Source organism: Apodemus sylvaticus, chromosome 2, assembly GCF_947179515.1.
Source record: "Apodemus sylvaticus chromosome 2, mApoSyl1.1, whole genome shotgun sequence".
Taxonomy (NCBI): domain Eukaryota; kingdom Metazoa; phylum Chordata; class Mammalia; order Rodentia; family Muridae; genus Apodemus; species Apodemus sylvaticus.
Window position 1 is genome coordinate 123,730,497 of NC_067473.1, and position 20,605 is coordinate 123,751,101.

At 40.5% G+C, this 20,605-nt stretch overlaps 1 protein-coding gene across 3 annotated transcripts in view; it reads right to left on the minus strand.

Moving 5' to 3' along the window:
- Positions 1-20,605, minus strand: part of Adamts9 (ADAM metallopeptidase with thrombospondin type 1 motif 9) — a 171,390-nt gene that overhangs the window by 59,416 nt on the left and 91,369 nt on the right. For all 3 annotated transcript variants that reach the window (XM_052174356.1, XM_052174353.1, XM_052174352.1), the window contains exon 28: positions 15,892-16,068. In XM_052174356.1, coding sequence (XP_052030316.1) covers positions 15,892-16,068 — 177 coding nt within the window. The remainder of the gene's footprint in view (positions 1-15,891; positions 16,069-20,605) is intronic.

A 20,605-nucleotide genomic window follows, 5' to 3' on the forward strand; every position in this document is an offset into this window, starting at 1 on the left:
CAGAAAGAGGAGACAGAGGTCCCCTAAGGCAAGCTGGCTAGCCAATACTTGCTGTATTGGAAAATTCTGGGTTCAACTATGAGACTCCCAACTCAATGAAGAAGGTAGAGGACAATGGCAAGAGACTTGGGGCTCTGCACATGCCCACATCTGTGCAGGAACATGTGCATGCACACATACTCATGCATATTTGAATATGCACACCCATGCTCCTGTATACCCCGCCCCCCCCACACACACATGCCTGGAAGGAGGAAAACTAAGAAATGTCTAAGTTAGTATATATGCTATAATATATAATATATATATAAGCTATAATGTTGGTGGGAACGGTAACCAAAATGTCTTGAAACTCTGGTGGCATCAAGGCAATCTGAAGATGTTTGTCAGTTAGTAGCTGTAAAGCCTCGGCGGTCCAACTTGGTGTGACCTATGTTAGTATCCAAGGTCTGGGAAGCTTCAGTCACAACTAGGAATGCTTCTGTAGGAAAGCAATTCATCAATTTGTCTCTAGACTCTAGTGTGTGCCTGCTGAACCTCTCAGGCCAAGTACCAATCAGTCATCTAAAGGACATAGAAGCAGTGTGCCTTTCCTTGTCTACTCTAATACACACTGCTTTCTTGGTCTGTCTGGCCCTTTCTCCATAACCTTGGTGTAATGGGAGCATCTTTATTTATACAAAACAGCTGTAAAATAGAGCACATTGGAGTCCACAGATGCAACCAACCTTGGATCAAAAATATCTTGGGGGGTGGAATTGTGCCTGCACATAACATGTAGAGACTTTTTTTTTTCTTATTGTTCTCTAAATAGCACAGAAATATTTGTAGAGCATTTACATTTATTTATAGTATTAAGGAAGACATGCATAGGTTGTATAAAAATGGTACACTATTTCTTACAAAGGAACTGAACTTCTCCATCTACAAAGCCTGGAGACTCCAGTAAGGGAATGGGGGGCTTCTGGAACTGCCCCCCAACCCAAGATACTAAGGGAAAACTGAAAAATCCCCTACATTTTAGGAAGCTGTCTAGGTAAGCAAGCAGCATTCGTATTGGGTTCTAATACTAATCCACTATGCTATTTGAGTCTGTTTGCAGATACCCCGTGTCTGAACAGATGGGCAAAAGGTCATTGAATCAGATGCTCATCCAACTTCACATTGCTCTACTGAGAGATCAACTTGCTCTCCAATCCCTTTCAACATGCTTCATTCAAATCCTTCATCTCTTTTCTTATCTTCTCCTTCTGCCCACATTTCAGTTAAATAAAAAAAAAAAGGTTCAAAAAATGCCACTGAGAAAAGACGAGAGGAGAAGCAATGAAAACAGACATTTCACAAAATAAATGGCGGGACTAAGGCAAGGACTAGACCTATGTTTAATGTTTTTTGTTTTGTTTTACAAATTTAAATTATTCCTGAACGGTGCTAAGATTTATTGAAGATGGTATCCAGAGACTAAGGAAGAATAATACGGTTTGGTAAGTGCCATACTTCCCTCTGTTGTCTAACTAAAGACACTCAAAACACTGCCACATCTACTTGCATTGGTGTTCAGCAGGGATGTGAAATTACAGCCGGTGTGTATCCCAGATGACTAGGTTCCCAACAGAAGCTCTCTTTTCTCTCCACACATCTGTTCCTCCTATAGGCAGTTCTATTTTAAACAACAGGAATGCTGTCCTTCCGTTTTCCTAGTCCATAAAACCTGAAGTCATTTGACTTCATTGTTTCCATTGCATCCTATATCCCAACTCTCAGCTAATCCTTTAGCTCTACCTCAAGAATTTCTCAGGAACCCCGGCACCTCATCATCTTTCCTGTAAGCACAGTTCTCCAAGCTACTGTTGCCCTCATTGTAGTTTTCACAATGTCTTCCTAGAAAGGGGGTACCCCTGCTTCCTTCCCTGAATTCAGAAGCCAGAGTCACCCTTTTAAAATAAACTTGTGTTCCTGTTCAACCCACCCCATCCTACCCTAGGGGCTTCTTATCTCTCTCAGTGATCTAACCCTTGCCTCTCTCTGCCCACACCACAATTTGTCTCCGTGACTCTCGTTCCCTCTGTAGCTCCTGTATCCTGTCTCCTCCTCTATTTCAGTTTCCCCTGCCTAAATGCAGCACACCCCTGCCTCCAGAAACATCCTGTTTCTGGATGCTACTTGTTTGCCATTTACATTACCCCTTATCTTTGTTCAGAAGAAGATTGTCAGATACTTCCTCAAATCTCCTTATAACCCATGTTTCCATTCACTCTTCCATGGCAAGTACTATTTCCCCCCCAAGAATATAGTTTTACCTACACATTTTTATCACCTTCTTTCAAAAATCACTATTCCCTTCTTTATTTTGTTGTTATTAATAGGCTTCCCTTACTCCCAAGAATACACACTTCATAAGCTTTGGGGGAGGGAAGGGGGAAAGAGAGAGAGAGAGAGAGAGAGAGAGAGAGAGAGAGAGAGAGAGAGAGAGAGAGAGAGAGAATGTGCATGCACGTGTGTTCTGTTCAATCCCTAGAGACTAAAACCATGTCTGATGTATGGAAAATGTACAAATAATTATATAACACACCAATGAGTACATGCTATAGTATTGCTAACAGCCATTTATCCCACAAGAACAGTGAAGCAACAAGTCCACGTTTCCCATAATGCTCAGCTTATTTTAAGGACAAATAAATGACGAATTTTCTCTCCAATCTTCTATGTCCATTAACCCCAACTGACTAGTTACCCTTGTACTTTAATGCTAATTCACAATTATATAGCTGGATACTGTATAAAAGACAGCTAAGAGAAAGCTCATCTGAGATTGGAACATCAAACAAACAGTAAAAGGCAGAAACTCGAAATACTCTGCTAGACAGACACGGAAAGTTCAGCTCTAGCTGAACATGGTGGCACATGCCTATGATCCCAGTGTTCAGAAAGCGCAGACAGGATGAGCATTGCAAGTTCAAGGGCTACATAATGAGACCCTGTATCAAACAACAATGGTACTCAAGAAGAAAGTCAGAAAGACAGAAAGGAAGAAAGAAAGGAAGGAGGGAAGGAAGGAGGAAAAGAATTAAGAAAGAGTTCATCTCTAACTGCTGATGGCTGATCACCACGCATGCTCACTGTTCCATACCTTCTACACAGAAGTGCCACTTTTGATTGACTTTTGTTTTCCAGGTAGAAATGTATATAATGCAAAGATATCTGATGAACAAGTCTATGGGTAGACGTTCATTGGCAGAGAGCTCTTCCAGTATGTATGAAATCCCATACTTGATACACAACATCACATAAAAGTATTGTGGTAATGGAACTTTTGGTCCCATTGAGAGAGCTCAAGGCCTGTCTGGGATATATAAGATTATCTCCCTGAGGAGGAGAGGAAAAAGGGAGAGGAGGATGAGGAAGAAGAGAAGGAAGAAAGCCAGTCTGTCAGGCAAGGAAGCCTATCAGGGCCAGGTAATTTCTATTTCCATTCTGACTAAAAACCTATGTGAAAAAAATCTGCAAACTCCCACATGGGAGTCATACTATCATCCCAAGACAGTATGTCCCTGTTTAACACTGACCTTTTAAAAAGCACCTTTTCATTGTGAACAGATATAAGCTTATGCGAGACTAGGAAGCCAACGGGGAGCCCAAGATTTTGTAATTGAATTGTGTGGTGTGAATCTGAGGTTTGTGTCTAGCAGCTCCTGATAAGCTGCCAGTAGTGTGCCTAGCTATTGTGCCTAACATCTCCAGATGTTAGGATCCGGCCATGTCCAGAAAGACAGGCCTTCTTAGTTCACAGGACCTGTCCTGACAGACATTGGAAACCCCACCCTACAGGTGTTGCTAACAGCCAGGGGAAACCCAGAGCCATTTCAAACTCAGAGAGTGCTAAGTGTCTAAATCCAATTTCCAAGGTGCCTAGATAGCTTCAAAAAAAAAAAATCCAGTTCAAACAATACAAATGTTCAGCTCCTACAACTGGTGAGAAGTATGAAGAAAAGCAGGTCCTGGCTAAAATATTCTTGGAGAACATTCAGATCTCAAGGACTCAGACGCAAGCAATTTTCAGAAGCAGAGGTAGGGCAGAACCATTTCGTCTGAGCAAGTGGTGCTGTTCTAATGGAACTTTCAAAAGATTGGAGTCAGCTCAAAACTCTATCAGATATGCATCCAAAGCTTTCTAACAAAAAACAAACAAACAAACAAACAAACAAACAAAAACCTTCCTTAACTGTCTGATGCCCAGTCTCCCTACCTGCACAATGGAGATAAGGAGATGCATTCTGCAGGATTACATGAGGATTGTCAGCAGTGAGTATAACACACATGATCTGGACCATGGCCCATAGCACAGAGCCAAAAAAAATTGCATGTCTTAGCTATTATTTCTCCATCCCAGTCAAAACCATCTAGCCAACTATAGATGGGTACTGAGTGTGTCAAGTCCAGAAGTGTAAGACAGCCAATGAGCCACCAACTGAAGACTGTTCAGAACTGTACTTAAGTCAAGCTTGTATTTTTTTAGGGAAAATCTGCACATGTTAGATCCTTAACCTAGAATTATTGGCAAGGTTATGTGTATTAAGGTCAAAATTCTAATGTTTAAAACTATTTAAACCTTTAGCTTCCTATGTAGCTGAGGATAGCCTTAAGCCCTTGATCCTCCTGTGTTTACCTCATGATTGTTGAGGTTATAGGAATGTGCCACTCTGGCCAGTTCATATATATCAGGATTGGAGCCCAGGGCTCTATACAAGCTAGGCATTTTACCCACTAAGCTGCTTTAGCTTTAATTTAAAAAGCCTTTGAGATAGTTAGTCTGTTAATAACTTAAGGTTCAATTTAATTATAGAAAATAGTACCCATTATCTCATGGAGAGCCAAGTGCAAATGTCCCACTTTCGGTAAGGTTTTCTGCAGTCTTCCATCACCTAGTTTAAATCTGGGCAGGGGGAGTTGGGGGAGGTCCATTGCTTCATTACACACTAAATGCTAAGTCCCACTATATGATTTCTTAGACTAATGACAGTCTCTCGGGTTTATTTCATTTGCTTTTCCCTACTTACCAAGTAGATGGCATCACAGCTCCAGCACCACTTGGGCAGGGTTTTCATACACAGACTTTGGGCCCCATGTGGCTGAGAACAGAGGTGAATTGTGGCCCAACACTAAAGTGCAAATTAAACTTAAAACATAGGGGAATTGTGCATGAGTGTGTATGTGTGTGTGTGTGTGTATGTGTGATTACTTTCATGAAAATTTTAGATTTTTGTCTATGTGTATGTATGTTTTTGTAAATTTGTGCCACCTCTTTGCAGGTAACCATGGAGACTACATGGGTGTTGAATCGCCCAAGGCTGGAGTTACAGGAAGTTGTGAGTTGCCTGATTTGAGTGCTGGGAACAAAACTCAGGTTCTCTGAAGGCAGCAAGTGCTCTTTACCACAGAGCTGGCTCTCCACTCCCTCTGATATTTTTGTAATACATTTGTACAATTATTAAGTATGAGGTATGCAGTTAACAATGTCAAGATACAGTGTTGAACTGTAGGCCTTTGAGAGTCTAGAATTTTAGTCATGTTTATTAGTTCATTAAAAGAAAAGATATAAGATTGATATTTTTCCTTTTGGGTCCAAGAGATATATCGTCTACAATGTTCTCTGCCTGCATGACCTCAGACCTTCCATTCTGAGAATATTTGTCAGTATTTGTGTCATGAAGCTTGTAACTGATAGACAGATAAACAATTTGCCATCGGCTAAGGTAGTGATGATTTGCAAAGAGAAAAAAAATGTTGGTCTGGAGGACTGGAACTCAGACACTTTCTTTCCCAGAAAGTCACGTACAGGAGAGCCAAATCAATACACCTGGGAGAGCTGGTACCATGAATAGTTTCCTCCAATGTGTTAAAAAAGAAAAAAACAAACCAACAAAGAAATAACCAATGTCCCAAGGTCACAATTTAGTGAAAACTACACAAAACAACCTTTCTCTCCCCAGAGAAGAGAAAGAGAATAATTGTAAAACTTCAAAGACTTTCTTGGCCTAAAAGTAAAGATTTGGTATCAAATATATTTTGGAAATGTTGAGGGTCACTGACCCTATGCTCATAAAAATATGAAAAGCCAAATTCTTCAGGGCGGAAATCAATAAACTTAAAGGGCATCTTATTTCTCCATCCTCACCCCGCCTGTCATTCGGTGATGTCTGAAGACATTTTCAATTATCACAATGTAAGGGTATGCTATAGGCACTGGGTGAGTAGAGGCCAAGGAAGCTGGGAAGCCTGCTACAATGCCCAGAAGGATGCTACACAGAATGGAGTTCTATGGTCCCAAGTGTCATGTTTCAGAAAGTGTGATTCATACTTGTTTGTGATATAGAGATTGTACTATGATCTTAGTTTCTAATCAGAACTGTGCTTCCCATTTCCCAGACAAATGCTCACCAGAATTCATTTTACTTTTGAATAAACTTCCCAATCAGAACCTACATATTCAAATGTGACACTCAGGCCCACCAGTTGTTAGTGGCTGTTGGACTCTTACATAGGGGCAGAGTTCTACCACTGATGAAACATCTCATTCACAAGAATCAAATAGGAACTATATCCAATGTCCTGAGACAATGAGAACTATTCCTATCTACACCATCGCTATTTTGTTTATAAAGGTCATCAATCAAGCCAGAATGTCGATGTAAAATTCATCTCACCATACTGGGCCACATCAGTACACATTTTCATTACCCCACCCCCACCCAGTGCTCCCCACCTCTGGGATAAGTGACACTCCTTGTTGGTTTTTGAATTCACAGTCTGGCTAGACAATCTACTTTCTGGAGCCTACTGCTTTCAGCTTATCTTTGTAGACCTTGTTGGGAGTTGACAGATACGGAAGGCATCCTAGAATCTCAGAATTGTATTTAACAGCAATGTCACACCCTTTCAATGGGAATGACTCCATTTAAACTAGACCTTTCAACTTTAGCATCTTTTGAGATACTGGGTGAGGTAAAATTCTGTTGGGCTATCCTGTCTTTGCTGACTAATAGCATCCTCCTTTTTAACTGATGCCTGGAGATCCTCCACTCACAGAAGTTACTACCGGAAGTATCTCCAGACTGATTAAAGGTTCATTGAGGGATAAAATTGCCCACAAGTGAGAATTACTAATTTATCCTAAGGTTCTAGGAAAGTCCTTCAAGTTCCTGGAACTGTCTTGATTTGAATGGACATTGAGGGGGCGGGGCACACAACCTTCCTGATAAATGGAAGTTGTAGACTCATGTGGATTTCACTTTTGCAAAGTTAGGGAAAGTTGGGAGCCTTGCTCTATAAAAAATGTGCTATGTGGGACATGATATCCCTTGCACCACATTTCACAGGATTTCAATTACAGCAACAAGCTCTAGGGGACAGTGCTCCTCCCTGACACCAGCTGGTCACTGGCCACATCAGGGGTTCTTAGATAGGTCAGAGCTGATTCAAAGACAACCGTGAAGAAGGGGACATGGCTTCATCAGTGTCCTGCATACAGAGCTGCAGAAATAGGTAAGCTGGCTGGGCGAGGGGTTTGGACTAAGTTCAAAGAAAACAAACAGCACACAGTTTTGGAAAAATTCTTTTGTTTTCCAAGTGTAGACTTTGGGCAGGGGTTGGTTAAAGGCAGGGTCGTGTTATTTATTAGAATTTGAGAGCAGGGACTGTATTGAAAGGAAGCTGGGATTTCCTTGGGGAAGGGAGGCATAAAAGGCACAATTTTCAGACACCCAGAGGCCTTTTATTTAAATTACACAGGGCAGTGGGAACCGTGCAGACAGAGAGAGAACAGGAAAGAGAAAACTAAGATAGGCAGATTCTATCCTGGGTGGGAGGGGGCAATAGCCCCCATCACTGTCATTGCAGGGCCAAAGTGGGATTACAAATAGCTCCCTGAAGCTTATCCAAAAATTCAAAGGTTTGAAATAAACCCAGATCTGCTCTTTTCTCTCCTGTGAAGGAAAATGCAATCTAAACATATTTATTTAAATAAGTGTTTAAGGATAACATTTTTGTAAAATTTCAAATATATATATAAAATGCATGATCCCTGTTACCTCGTCATCTAGAGTGCCCAACCACCAATATTAACACCCCCTTGTCTCTTCCTTTAGAGCCTTACAACGTCCAGGGTCAGCTTCCCCTTGCCTAGACACAGGCCAGGATCATTTCATCTTCCTGATCAATCAAGACATCAGGTCAATTCTGAATGACTGGTTTTGATTCTTTTTTATTTGGTTCATTTATTTAGGTCTGAGATGTTTTGGAAGTGGCTTAGGGGTGGAAATTACTTGAATCTTGGTTCTAAAGCTTAGATGATCTGAGGAGTGTAAGACTGGTAAGTACTTGGTCATAGTCCACCTTCAGAAAGAGAATTGGTAGCTTCATCGGGTCAATTTGCAGGGAATGCTTTTGCGTGTATTTCAACCCTTTGTGTGTGTGCGTTTGCTCGAATGCATGCACGCGCAGGGGTGTGGTGGGGTCTTTAGTTTGAGGCATGACTGAATGGACCCATCCAGGTTTTCTTAACTCTACAGAGGATGATGAGGTTTGCAAAGGCCAAGGACAACAATGAAGGTGAAGAAGGAGAGATCACCACAGCTCTGAAGTCTTCTGAAGTGTCTTTGAAATGGAGTCCTGCAAAGCTAATCTGCCCAGTGTCACCTACTGGGTTCAGTGAATATGAAAAGCTGTCTCCCTAAAGCTTTCCCTTCAAAGAGACAATGATCTCTTGCAATTCCAGATTCTACCAGGTGGCTACCTGGTGCTCTCCATTTTCCCCCTCTCCCTAAGGGCATTATTCAGGTCTTGCCCTTCCAACCCACTGCACACGTAAACATCTCTCTCCTTAAGTGAACTGACCGCCACTATGAACTTGAACTCTGAGACAAGGAAGGAGAGGAGTTTGTTTTAACAGCTGCTTTTACAATGAAAAGCTGGAGTTAGTCTTCCAGGACAGCTGGTTCTGATAGTCTGTCTTTACACTATCTTGCTTTTCTCTCATGCCCAGCTGTGGCCTGCTGACATTTTGTAAAACAAAGCACAAAACACCAGAAGGGCTTGTTGGGGGATATCCTACACAGGGACCTCTCAGCACTGACACAGGAGTTGTCTTCAAGTTTACTTTGTTAAATTTGCTTTTTGGCTAGTTTGTAACTATATTTGTTACTATAATTGTTAAATATATACTGCTTCCAGATTGTCCATCTGGTAGTCACCAGCTACAGGAAGTTGCGTAAAATTTAGGGTGACTATGGTTAATAGGTTTATAAGTTAATACCCTTAAAAATGTAACTTCCTGCCTCTGATTTATATTATAAGTGTTTAGGGTTTTGTTTTGAGTGGTATGGGCATAGAGTTTCAGGGCTGGTCCCTGCTAGTGATGTCTTACAAATGAGCTGTATATACCCCTAACTGTTTTTTAATCCTTTGAAAAAAACTTTTGGGATAGACTGTGGCAAAGCTGCCCAGGCTGATGTATTTGGTAGAGCAGACCAAGGCTTGGATTCTACTTCCTCAAAAGGCCTAGTTGCAGGGATTATAGGTCTGTGCCACTAGGCCCACTTTATGTGACTAGTGTTGATGACATGTTACTAGTGACTTCCATATTGGAAAATAGGAGAACAGACTATTTCCCTCATTGTAGAATGTTGTCGGGCTGTGGATCAAGGCATAATGGTTTCACAGAGGAGCCATGGGCTGCAGATCTAGACAGGAATGGTGGATGTGCGTTATCTTGCTTACTACCAACTGCACACATGTATTTCAGCTGCCAATTTCTATTTTATAAACTTCTAGAAAAGGAAGTTTGGTTTTAAGGCTGTTCACAACAATAATCCCACTTCAAGGGGGACGGTAAGACACAGAGAAGACAGTGCTCGATCCACACATTCCAGGACTTTTTATTGGCCTCCATTAAATAACTAAGGGGAAATGTGCCCTTAGATCACAGTTCCAACAAGGAGGAGGCAGAAAGCCCTGTCCTCCATAGACTGTGGGCCTCAGACCAAATAACCACATTTGGGGTAAAATGTGTGTAGATTCTAGGACAGGGCTTTAAAAACAAACAAACAAACAAAGAAATGAACAAATAAAGACATTTTTGAAGTTTCTGTTCCCACAGTGTTGGGTGTCTATTTAAAAATGATTGGACAACTTCACATGTACTCCGATTGGTGATTTTTATTTATTGAGTGAACATCATCGGGAACGGTGAGGCTGTGGGTTCTAGTAGCAGATTGTCCTTTGAGTTTTAACTGGTGGAGCTGCCAGCAAAGGGTGTGTCCGATCTTTGATTACATGAGTTTGGCTTTCTCCATTTTATGCTAAAATTTCCCTTTGTCATTTCCTATGCACAGCTCTGATTTGCTCCTTGCTGTGTCTGTTGTAACTATAACAGGACCCAGCCCGAAGTAGGCACCTTGGAAGTATTTGCTGGGAAATGAATGGCTTTTATTTGGAAGGGAACAAGGTCATGTTCTTTACTCCTTCACGTTCCTTGGAGATTTGTCAGTATTGTTCAGGTTGGATAAGCCCTTGCTAATGCCCAGGATTCCCCTCCCAGCCAATTACTCTTGGGTGCAACCCCTGCTGCCCCCTCCACATTCCAGGGTTTTCATCCCTTTCCTCATAGAGAGACAACTCCTGTGTCAGGCAACTCCCCTGAGAGTGGAACACCTCTCTTCCTATCTGTGCTCAACCTCCCATCCTCAGACCTAAATACATAGAATAGAAAATTGCTAAGCCACCCTGACCTGGCTGACAGAAGATGTGATGAAATAGCTCGCAAAAGATGTGATGTAGGCACAGTCACCATAAACATAAAACAAATCTAGTCGGTTGTTTTCTCTTCAATAAGTAAATGCAGACACACATTCTGATGGCTCTGAACACTCCAGACAGGGGCGTTTTATAGTCTTAATCTATACTGAATTTAGTGAAAATGTGATTTCATAGGTCACAGTATTTTGATTAAAAAAAAAAATCCAAAAAAATGTATCCAGCTCAGGTTGAGCAAGACAGAGGTTCAAGGCCAGCCTAGGCGATAGCAAGATGTTGCCTCAAAACAAATAGGTAGTATGTATATTTCATTTTTAAAAGTGCTAGCAATATGCTTATTTTAGTAAAAATATCACTTACATTTTTATATTTAACAATTGTTTTTTCAAAGTTGAGATCTTACGTGATCATCCAACTCTGGCCAAAAATGTATCTTTAACATGAATGAGAGGGTTGTTTTGGCATTGCCTACCTTAAGGCTGTCACATGACCTTTCTGTAACTGCTGGTTATAGGAAATTGCCAATAGCACCAATAATTTAGGATTTTCTTTTGTCCAGTTTAAATGTACCACATCAGAATCAGCTCAGTATTGTTCAGGTTGGATGATAATTTGAATTTTAGGCATCTCCTACCAAAAGTCTCATAATTCATTGAACATAACCTGCTTTATGTCTCTCAATAGAGTAGGCACATGAGAGGTCTTGTCACTAAAGCAGATTATAGCAGCATGCGATGTGGTGTAACAGTAGTCCCCCTCATAGGATAGCAAAAAGGCTGGCATCAACACAGAATCCTCAACAAGGTGCTAAGGCTATCATCACCTACTTTGCAATGCTATTTCATGTCACATCTTTATAAACATCTATCTCATACAAGGATCTCCTCTCCCTTATTTTGGATATGTGCTGTGTAAGAACTATATACGAAAGGATAAAACGGAAGGTGGGATGAGGCATTATCACCTGGATATACATTTTTGCAAAGGGATGGCTGTCTTGGACCTTCCACCTTCATTGCTATTATATTTATTTTTCTTTAATAATAAATACTTTCTGAAGCAGATTGAAGGTAAGCAAACAAAAGAAGTGCCAAACGGATGCCTTCTTTTGCAGCTGTCTGGGCAGAGACCCAGGTGTAATCCTGTGTGTACACATTAGTGGTTTGTCTCAGAATCATCTCTTCTAATCATCTTTTTTTTTTTTTTTTTTTTTTTGTCTTCTGGGTATGTTATACCATTAGTTTCAAATTCAGTAAACAGAGCATTCCAGTTTCATAGTTGAAACTCAATAAATCAGGACAACATTATTAGAAAAGAGAGAGCTACCCAACATGGTGTTAAAGCCTCACGAATTTTTGTTTATCAAATTCATCATCACTTCTGATTCAGAATTCTTTTAAAGTAACCTTTCCAAATGAACACTTTAGCCTAGTCAATGACATGAAGTTTAATACAAGGCTGCTCAGAGTTTGGGGGTGGGTGGCAGGACAGAGTTTACAAAATTGATATATATGCATATTTTTAATCAAAAGAAACATACATTCATTTCTAATTCATATTGCCTATTTGCCTTCATAGTCAGCTCACACATACCAGTTTTCAAACATTGCTTATGAAATTAAATAACATGAAAAAATAAATATACTTTATTATATAAACACATAGACATCTGTACCACTCAAAATATTCAGAAATATGTAGATGTGGCTGCTTAAAATTATTTTTAGCAAGATGATTGTGATATTTATAATCTTTTCTTTCTAGTGATATAATGAATGAGGTTGTAAAACACTGATGTCAAACATCTTCTCTTTCTACCTATAGTAACTGCACATTGTGATATGAAAATGAGGTAGATACAAATACTAAACAAAAGCTGAAAAAAAAAGCATAGCTTCCTTGCAAGCTCATAAACTCTCATCATTCAGGTCGGTAAGCACAGGCCTCAAAGGTTCAGAGAATTCTTATTGAGTTGTCATGGAAACACCCTACTACAAAGAAGAACCATCTCCAGAATGATCAGCAAACAGAAATATGGGGCATTGCAAGAATTAAATGTCACCAAACTGTCCTGGGAATGTGGCAATTTTTAGTGACACCACTTCCTTCTTCTAGATGGATTAGCTCAGTCTAGAATGCTCCTGACTTGTAAGCCATTTCTTACTTCACCTTGACAATAGAGAGTTCTCTTTCCAGCTTGTCCCATTTGTCATGGGACAAGTGTATTTGCTACTCAGTGTACTCTAGGACTGGCTTAATAGTTCAACAGAGCTGAAGAACACTGTTTCCCAAATAAAATACCAAGAATCCAAGTACGTTATTTTTAAACCTCCAGAAAAGACATTTTTTTTTTGCAGGATATTTTTCTCATTCATGTTATTTTTTTTCTTTTTGTTTATTTTTGTTTTTGAGACAGGGGTGTTACTCTGTAGCTCTGGCTGGCTAGGAACTTACTATGGTCTCAAACTAGAGGTGATACCCCTGACTGAGACTTGCAACCAGTGTTATAACCTCGATTCATAGATCTGAGCCAGAACCTGTGGTCTCTCTGAAAGGGTTGTTTGAATCTTAAATTCAAAGAAGCTTCCTTGTAAAGACTCTGAAACTCGTAGCCACAAAGACCTGGGGTTTCTTTCTCAAAGACTGCTCCTGCTCAGGCAGCGCTGACATACGCTGTCTCCACTTGACCTTGGCTGTGTCACAGAGCAGTAGTTACTTTGTGATATGACAGTGTCTATGTGTAGGAGCCCTCAGGAGCAAAAGCGCCCTGCTGGACCAGTCATTACCACTCTGGCCTCTTGCCAGTCTAAGTTGCTTTCTGTTGGAAGCAAGACGTTAGCACCTGAAAAGCATTTTTTTTCTTTCTGTAGTCTTGTTAACTTGAATGTAGTTACAGTGGTAAAGCACCATAAAAAGACTTTATGGCTAGAAACAGGAGTCACTGAGGTATGCCGAAATGTAAATTCTTAAGACATTATACCAGAGCATCCATGTAAAAAACATAAAATCAAAATCCTACAGTAAGAGTCTGAACAACTGCTCTCACACATACATAAAATTAATATATTTAAATTATCTATCTACTTAATCAAAGCATTTTTGATTTAATTCTTCAAAAAAAAAATCACAGTTTAAAAGCCTTGTAAAAGTGGCCTCTCTCTTAAGACAGTAGAATTGAAATCTAAGTCAAACAAATAATAGTCTTATGGGATTACATAGACAGTGAAACTAGCTTTAAAATGCATAATCTGCATAGGCCAGAGCACAAAAATTTAATCACCTTTCTTCCTCTCTTATAGTTTAGATGACTGCATGCAACCCCAAGAAGAACAGAAATATTGAATATACTCTTCAGTTCAAACAATCAGCAGCTTATACTTAAAATTTTAAGCTATTAAATTACCAATAGCTTAGTGAATGTTCAAAGAGAAGAGAAACCAGCCTATACAATGTATGTACATACACATATACACATACATGTGTATATTCATACATATATTCATATATATACAAACAGATATATCCCCAACACTATATTCTATAACTCACTGTGAATATATATTTCCATTTTTCTAAACAATTTATTTAAAAAGATACGGGATAAATCTAAGGATTAAAATCTAGAGAAGGAAAACAGATTTCTGTTCTTCATCAAACCACAAGACTTGGTTTGTAAGGTTCTCACAGGGGCCTAACCAGTGACTTTAGCACTAGTGACATACTACCTTTGAGAGTGTAAATGAACTTGGAAGAATTAGCTCCGGCTGAGTGAACATGCCACGGGCTTGAGAAGGAACATTTCACAGACAGTAGTATGTGGCAGTGACAGAGAGGAGTTGAGGCTTTCAAAGGACATCCTGCCTGTCTTAAGTTTACCTCAAGCTCCTTCAAAGCATACATCTGGAAAGGGTGCCAGTGTTATAGACAAAATATCCTTAGAGAATCATAGATGGGGCATTGTAACTTTTCTTAAACTCTGGAGTAAAATTCCACAGCCCAGCTAAGGAGCACAGTCTGGCTCCTGCTTCGACTTCTAGCTCAGTCAGAGCCTTGCAATTAGGTTACAGAACCAATCTCCAAAGATGCAGCCACAGATGCTGAAACCCTCGACTTGGAGAAGCATCACTGGGTGTCAATCACACTGCTTCAGTTAATCTGCTCTTTACTTGGCACTAGGAATGAGTAAGAGCTTCCCAGGACCCCACTGAATAAAAAGGGCTTCTGGAAATGACTTTATATAATGGCTGATTTCAGCTTCACTGCAATTAATGTGCTTATAGAATATTTACTGTACTTAGACACATCAGACCTACTGGCTCCATAATTTTTGCCACAGCTTAGCCAAGGTATTGTGTTGACACAGTTAATCCCTCTGTTTGCTTAGAACCATCCCAGAAGTTTGTATAGTATTTTCAGTGGCAAACCTGCTTTACCATGCTAGCTACTGGCTAGGAGCAAAGTAAAAACTGGTCTCAGATGGACTTTCTGTCTGGGGGCAGGGAAGAGACTCCAGATACCTTGGAAGATATTGGGCCACTGATTATTACACTGGATAATAATAATAATAATAATAATAATAATAATAATAATAAATCTCCTGTATTTCCAAAATGACTGGTCTATTGGTGGGTATAGACTTCCTGTTAATTGTGCTAAGGTATATCCAAGTTCCACAAAAGCAAATGACAATCATTGAAAAACAAATTACCTGGCCCTCAACAAGTAGGAACCTTACTCCAATAGGCAGAGCTACCACAACTTAGAAAGCGAAGATTGGCTGCTTCTAGCTGTTTCTCTAAATCATTAGCAATATGTACACACACAGCTCTTGTAGGCAAAGGAAGCTACTTCTTGGTGCCATTCCTGCATGAGGTATATGGTTTCTATAAAGTCACTTTGGCAGTGTCATCCAGTGTCAATTCTACTGTGCTATACCAGGGAGAATGTAAAAGGACGCTCACAGCACAGTATCTAGTGTGCCTTCATCGGCATGACAGTTCTCAGCTATGAAGGCATGCCCCAGAATACTCCTAACAATCGTCTCAGAGCTTGGGGAACAAACAGGAAGCATTAGGGCCGTACCGAGCTCCACGGGCCAGTACTCCACGCAGCATCTTGTGGGCAAGCATGTGTGTTACACTGCTCACGGTCAGGAGGCTTGTCCAGGACTTCACAACTCAAATCTGGGAAGCGGTCACCATTGGCCCGCTGACAGACCACCAGTCTTGTCCGCATGCCTCCACCACACATCTTGGTACACTGGAACAGGGACAAAGAATGCTACAGTTATTTTGTGTGAACAGCACATGACAGATTCTATTTCCACATAGGAAACTTTCTTGGCTACACTTTATTATAGCATTGGGGCAGCCTAAGTCTGACAGGCAGAGTCAAGGCAAATAGCCAACGATGATAGACCCAAAGGACGATGGTTCCTCCTGTGAACATTAGGTATCCCTCAGTGAGGGCTTCCTTTCCATCTGTAATAAGGACTTTTATATATTTCATTTCATCAGGTGGAGAACACAGATACTTGCTCATATCTAATAAACTGAAGGTCGGGAAGTCAATCTCGGTCCATTAACCAGTAACTAAGATAACATTCTTTGAGGTATACAAAACCCAGGAAATAAATAAGTAACTAGAAACTACTCAATATCAAATAAAACAATAATGGCTTGGCCAGTTTTATTTTATTTGCTGGCAGTTGATAATTTCTTTCTTTGGTTTTTGTTTAGAGACAGAGTTTCACTGCATAGTCCAGGCTGGTCTAGAACTCACTATAATTGAGACTGGCCCCTTGCCTCAGCCTCCTGTGTGCTGAGATTATAGACATGAGCAACAAGGCCAAAGCTCAAATTTTAATTTTAAATGTTGCTGGGAATTTAATCCCAGGACTGAGTTTAGCACAAACCCACATGTTCCAGTAGCTTCTATGAAAATGTTATGGATGAGCCTTTGCTGATACTCTTATTTCAATTCTGATGCTCAACTGTTTAACTCTATTTCAAACCTCAGGATGAGCACAGTCCTCTCCCGCCTCCCCTCTCCCATAAACGATCAGCATGGCAGAATACTAGCTGAAGTTCCCACTGCTGGCAGGATTCACAGTTGTGAGACAGGAACAAGTTGTATTTCTTGGACAGCACTGCTGTGCTCATATCCAGGAACACAGACATTCAGTTTCCCTGCTGCGTCAAGGCCAGCTCTCCCACAACATTTGGAAGGGTCAGCCCATGATAACGAAAGCATGGCAGCAAAGGCGTAGACTCACCTGGCTTGGATCCAACTACAGAAGCCTAATTATGGATCCCACAGGACAGAACTGCACAGTGTTGGGAAGACTCACATCAAACCTTTCCCCCTCCCCCTCTCCCTCCCTCCCTCCTTCAGCAGCACTACCCAGAATGACATCAGAGAGAGGCAACAAAAATCCCCAGAACAAACTGCCTGTGACTTCTAGGTTATGTGTATGAACTGATGAGACACAATAAGACTGTGGACTAGTACAACCATCATCTCCTATGTCTTTTTCCTTTCTCCTAGTGCTGGGGTCTCCCAGGTGCTAATTTTCAGGCTTTAATTGGCAGACAGAAAAAACTCAATGAACTTTAAGTATGTGCTTTTCTTACAGATTCAACAATAGAGAAAGATTTTGATCAACATAAATATGTATATTAGTCCCACTATAAAATATAACAGGAGCTCAAAACTCCCAACAATACTACTAACCGATGCATATCACTCTTACTATTAATAAAGTAAATTATTATTACATTATTACAGTATCACTTGATTGATTGAAGTCTATATGTTTAGCATTTAATAGATGCTGTCTCATATAACAGTCATAAGTATTATACAGGTGGTACTATTACTATTCCAGGTTATAGATAATGATGTAAAAATTAGGCTAAGTAACTACTTGTTAATATCACATAACTGATAGAGTTCATAGTTAGGTCCAGACAGATTCTGTACATCCCAAACCAGGGTCTATCTGGATAAGACTGTCTGGTCCTTCCCTCCATGAACCCTCCTCAACTCCCCAGCTGTAAACAAAGTTCTACAACCAGTGCCCTGGAAAAGTCTGGCACCCCAGCTTGTGTGGCCTTCAACCTCCAGGCATATAAAGAAAGAAATCATGGACACACCCCCATTCACAATAGGCTCAGAGAAAATAAAATATCTAGGCATAACTTAATCAAGGAGGTAAAAGGCCTCTACAATGAAAACTTTAAGTCTCTGAAGGAAAAGGTAGAGAAAACCATTGGAAAATGGAAAGACATACCAAGACCATGCTCATGGATTGACAGAATTAGTATTGCCAAAATGATCATTTTGTCAAAAGTTATTTACAGATTCCATACAATCCCAATCAAAATCACAGAAATTAAAAACCACCACCATCACCAACAAAAGTATGTTACTAAAGAGAGCCTGAGTAGCAAAACAGTCCTGAGCATAAAGAACCATGCAGAGGAGATTATCATTCTAGACCTCAAGACATATGCAGAGCCATGGTAATGGAAACAATATGGTGCTTGCCTTAGTTAGGTTTTTCTATGGTTAGGTGATAAAACACCATGACCCAGAGCAACAAGGGTGAATTTCATCTTATGCTTCCAGGTAATAACTCATCACTGAGAAAAGTCAGGCCAGGAACTCAAGGAGGGCAAGAACCTGGAGGCAGGAACTGAGGTACAAGCCATGGCTTGCTCTCAATGGCTTACTCAACTTGCTTTCTTATATAGACCGGAACCACCTGCCCAGGAATGGTACCACTTACAATGGTCTGGGCCTTCCGACATCAATTATTGAATAAGAGAAAGCCTCTCACACTTGCCTACCAGCCAGGTTTTCTTTAAGACACGTTCTCAATTGTGGTTTTCTTTTGGCAGATAACCCTAGCTTGTGTTAAATTGACAAGAAAAACACAGCGAGGACCAAACTGCTGGTGCAAAAAGAGACATATAGACCAATGGAACAAAACTCAATGCCCAAATATGGGCATACTTCATTATAGTCATCTAATATCCGCCAAAGATTCCAAACACATAGACTGGAGAAAAGAAAGCATCCTCAACACACTGAATTGGGGACACTAGATGTCCATGTGAAGAAAAATTAAATTAGACATAAATCTACCACCTGGCACAAAAACTAAGTCCAAATGGATCAAAGAGCTCTTTGCAAAATCCCAAACACAGAAATGACTAGAAGAAACATGGCAATAGCATAGGAGAGAGGTGTTGGGAGGGACTTTCTGAACAGGACCCAATTTGCCCAGGTATTGAGGGCAACAACTGGCAAGTGAGACTTCACCACACTAAAAAGCTTCTTCACAACAAAGGAAACAATCAGTAAAGTGAAGAGGAGGCTCACAGAGTAGGCAAGAATCCTTGCCAGCTATATAATATGACAGAGAAGAAATAGCCATAGGACATAAAGAACTTCACATGAAGAAGGAAGGAGAGGACCCTGGTCCTAGAAAGGCTGGATCCAGCAGTGTAGGGGAGTACCAGGACAGAGAAATGGGAGTGGGGGTGATTGGGGAATGGGTGGAGAGAAGAGGGCTTATAGGACATATGGGGAGGGGGGGACCGGGAAAGGGGAAAGCATTTGGAATGTAAACAAAGAATACAGAAAAAAAAGAACTTAAAGTTCTAAGAAGAGCTAAAGTACAATGGCTCATTAAAAAAAAAAAAACCAACTAGGCTTGTGATATGAACAGAGTTCTTTAAAAAAGAAAAAAGGAAATGGCTAGGGCATATCTTGAAAATGTTCATTATAGGAAATATTTCAAAAATGTTCATTATCCATAATGTTCATTATCCATAACAACCAGAGAAATGAAAATCAAAACAATGTTGAGATAGCATTTTACCCCAGTCAGAATGGCAAAGGCCAACCAGACAATCACCAACAAACGCTGGAGGAATTTGAGGGAAGCCCTCATTCCCTGGTGATAGGACTGCAAAGTGGTCCAGCCATTATGTAAACCAGCATGGGAAAGACTTAAAAAAGCTAAAAATAAATCTACTACATGACCCGGCTATAGTACTCCTGGGCATGTACCCAAAGGATTGGACACTTTACTCTGCAGATATTCGCTCAGCCATGGTGGCTGCAGCTCTCTTTGTGATAGCTAGGAAAGAGAAACAACCCAAGTGTCCTTCAACTGACAGTACATGAAATGAAAATATGGCACCTATTCAACATGAAATATCATGCAGCTGGAGAGGAACATGAAATTGTGAAATTTTCAGATATATAGAACAGAACTAGAAAAGAACATATTAATGAAGCAACCCAGACCCTGAGAGACAAATGTCACTTGTTTTCTGTCTGAGTTTCCTAAAAAGACAGTAAGGTACAGGGGACCAGTAGAGAGAGGTGTAGTAGTGTATTATTTGAAAGGAAAGATGGGGAAATGGGGAGCTTTGTAATTAGAGAGGGGAGAGGGAGATAAAGAAGTGGAGAGGAGGGCAAGATAGTAAAGATGTATGGAAAAGTCACAGGAATCATTATCTTATCTACTTAACATTACATATAATATTGACAAATCTGTATATACATATACATATATAGTTACATATATTGTCTGGGCTGAAAAGCCATTTTTTGTAAGGTAGGGAGGGACATGGTTTCTCTGTATAATAGTCCTGGCTGTCCTGGACTCACTTTGTAGATCAGGCTTGCCTCAAACTCACAGAGATCTACCTGTCTCTGCCTCCCAAGTGCTGGCCTGAGACGCTGTCTTTTGAGTTGTTGGTCAGAGTTACCTAAGAGACTA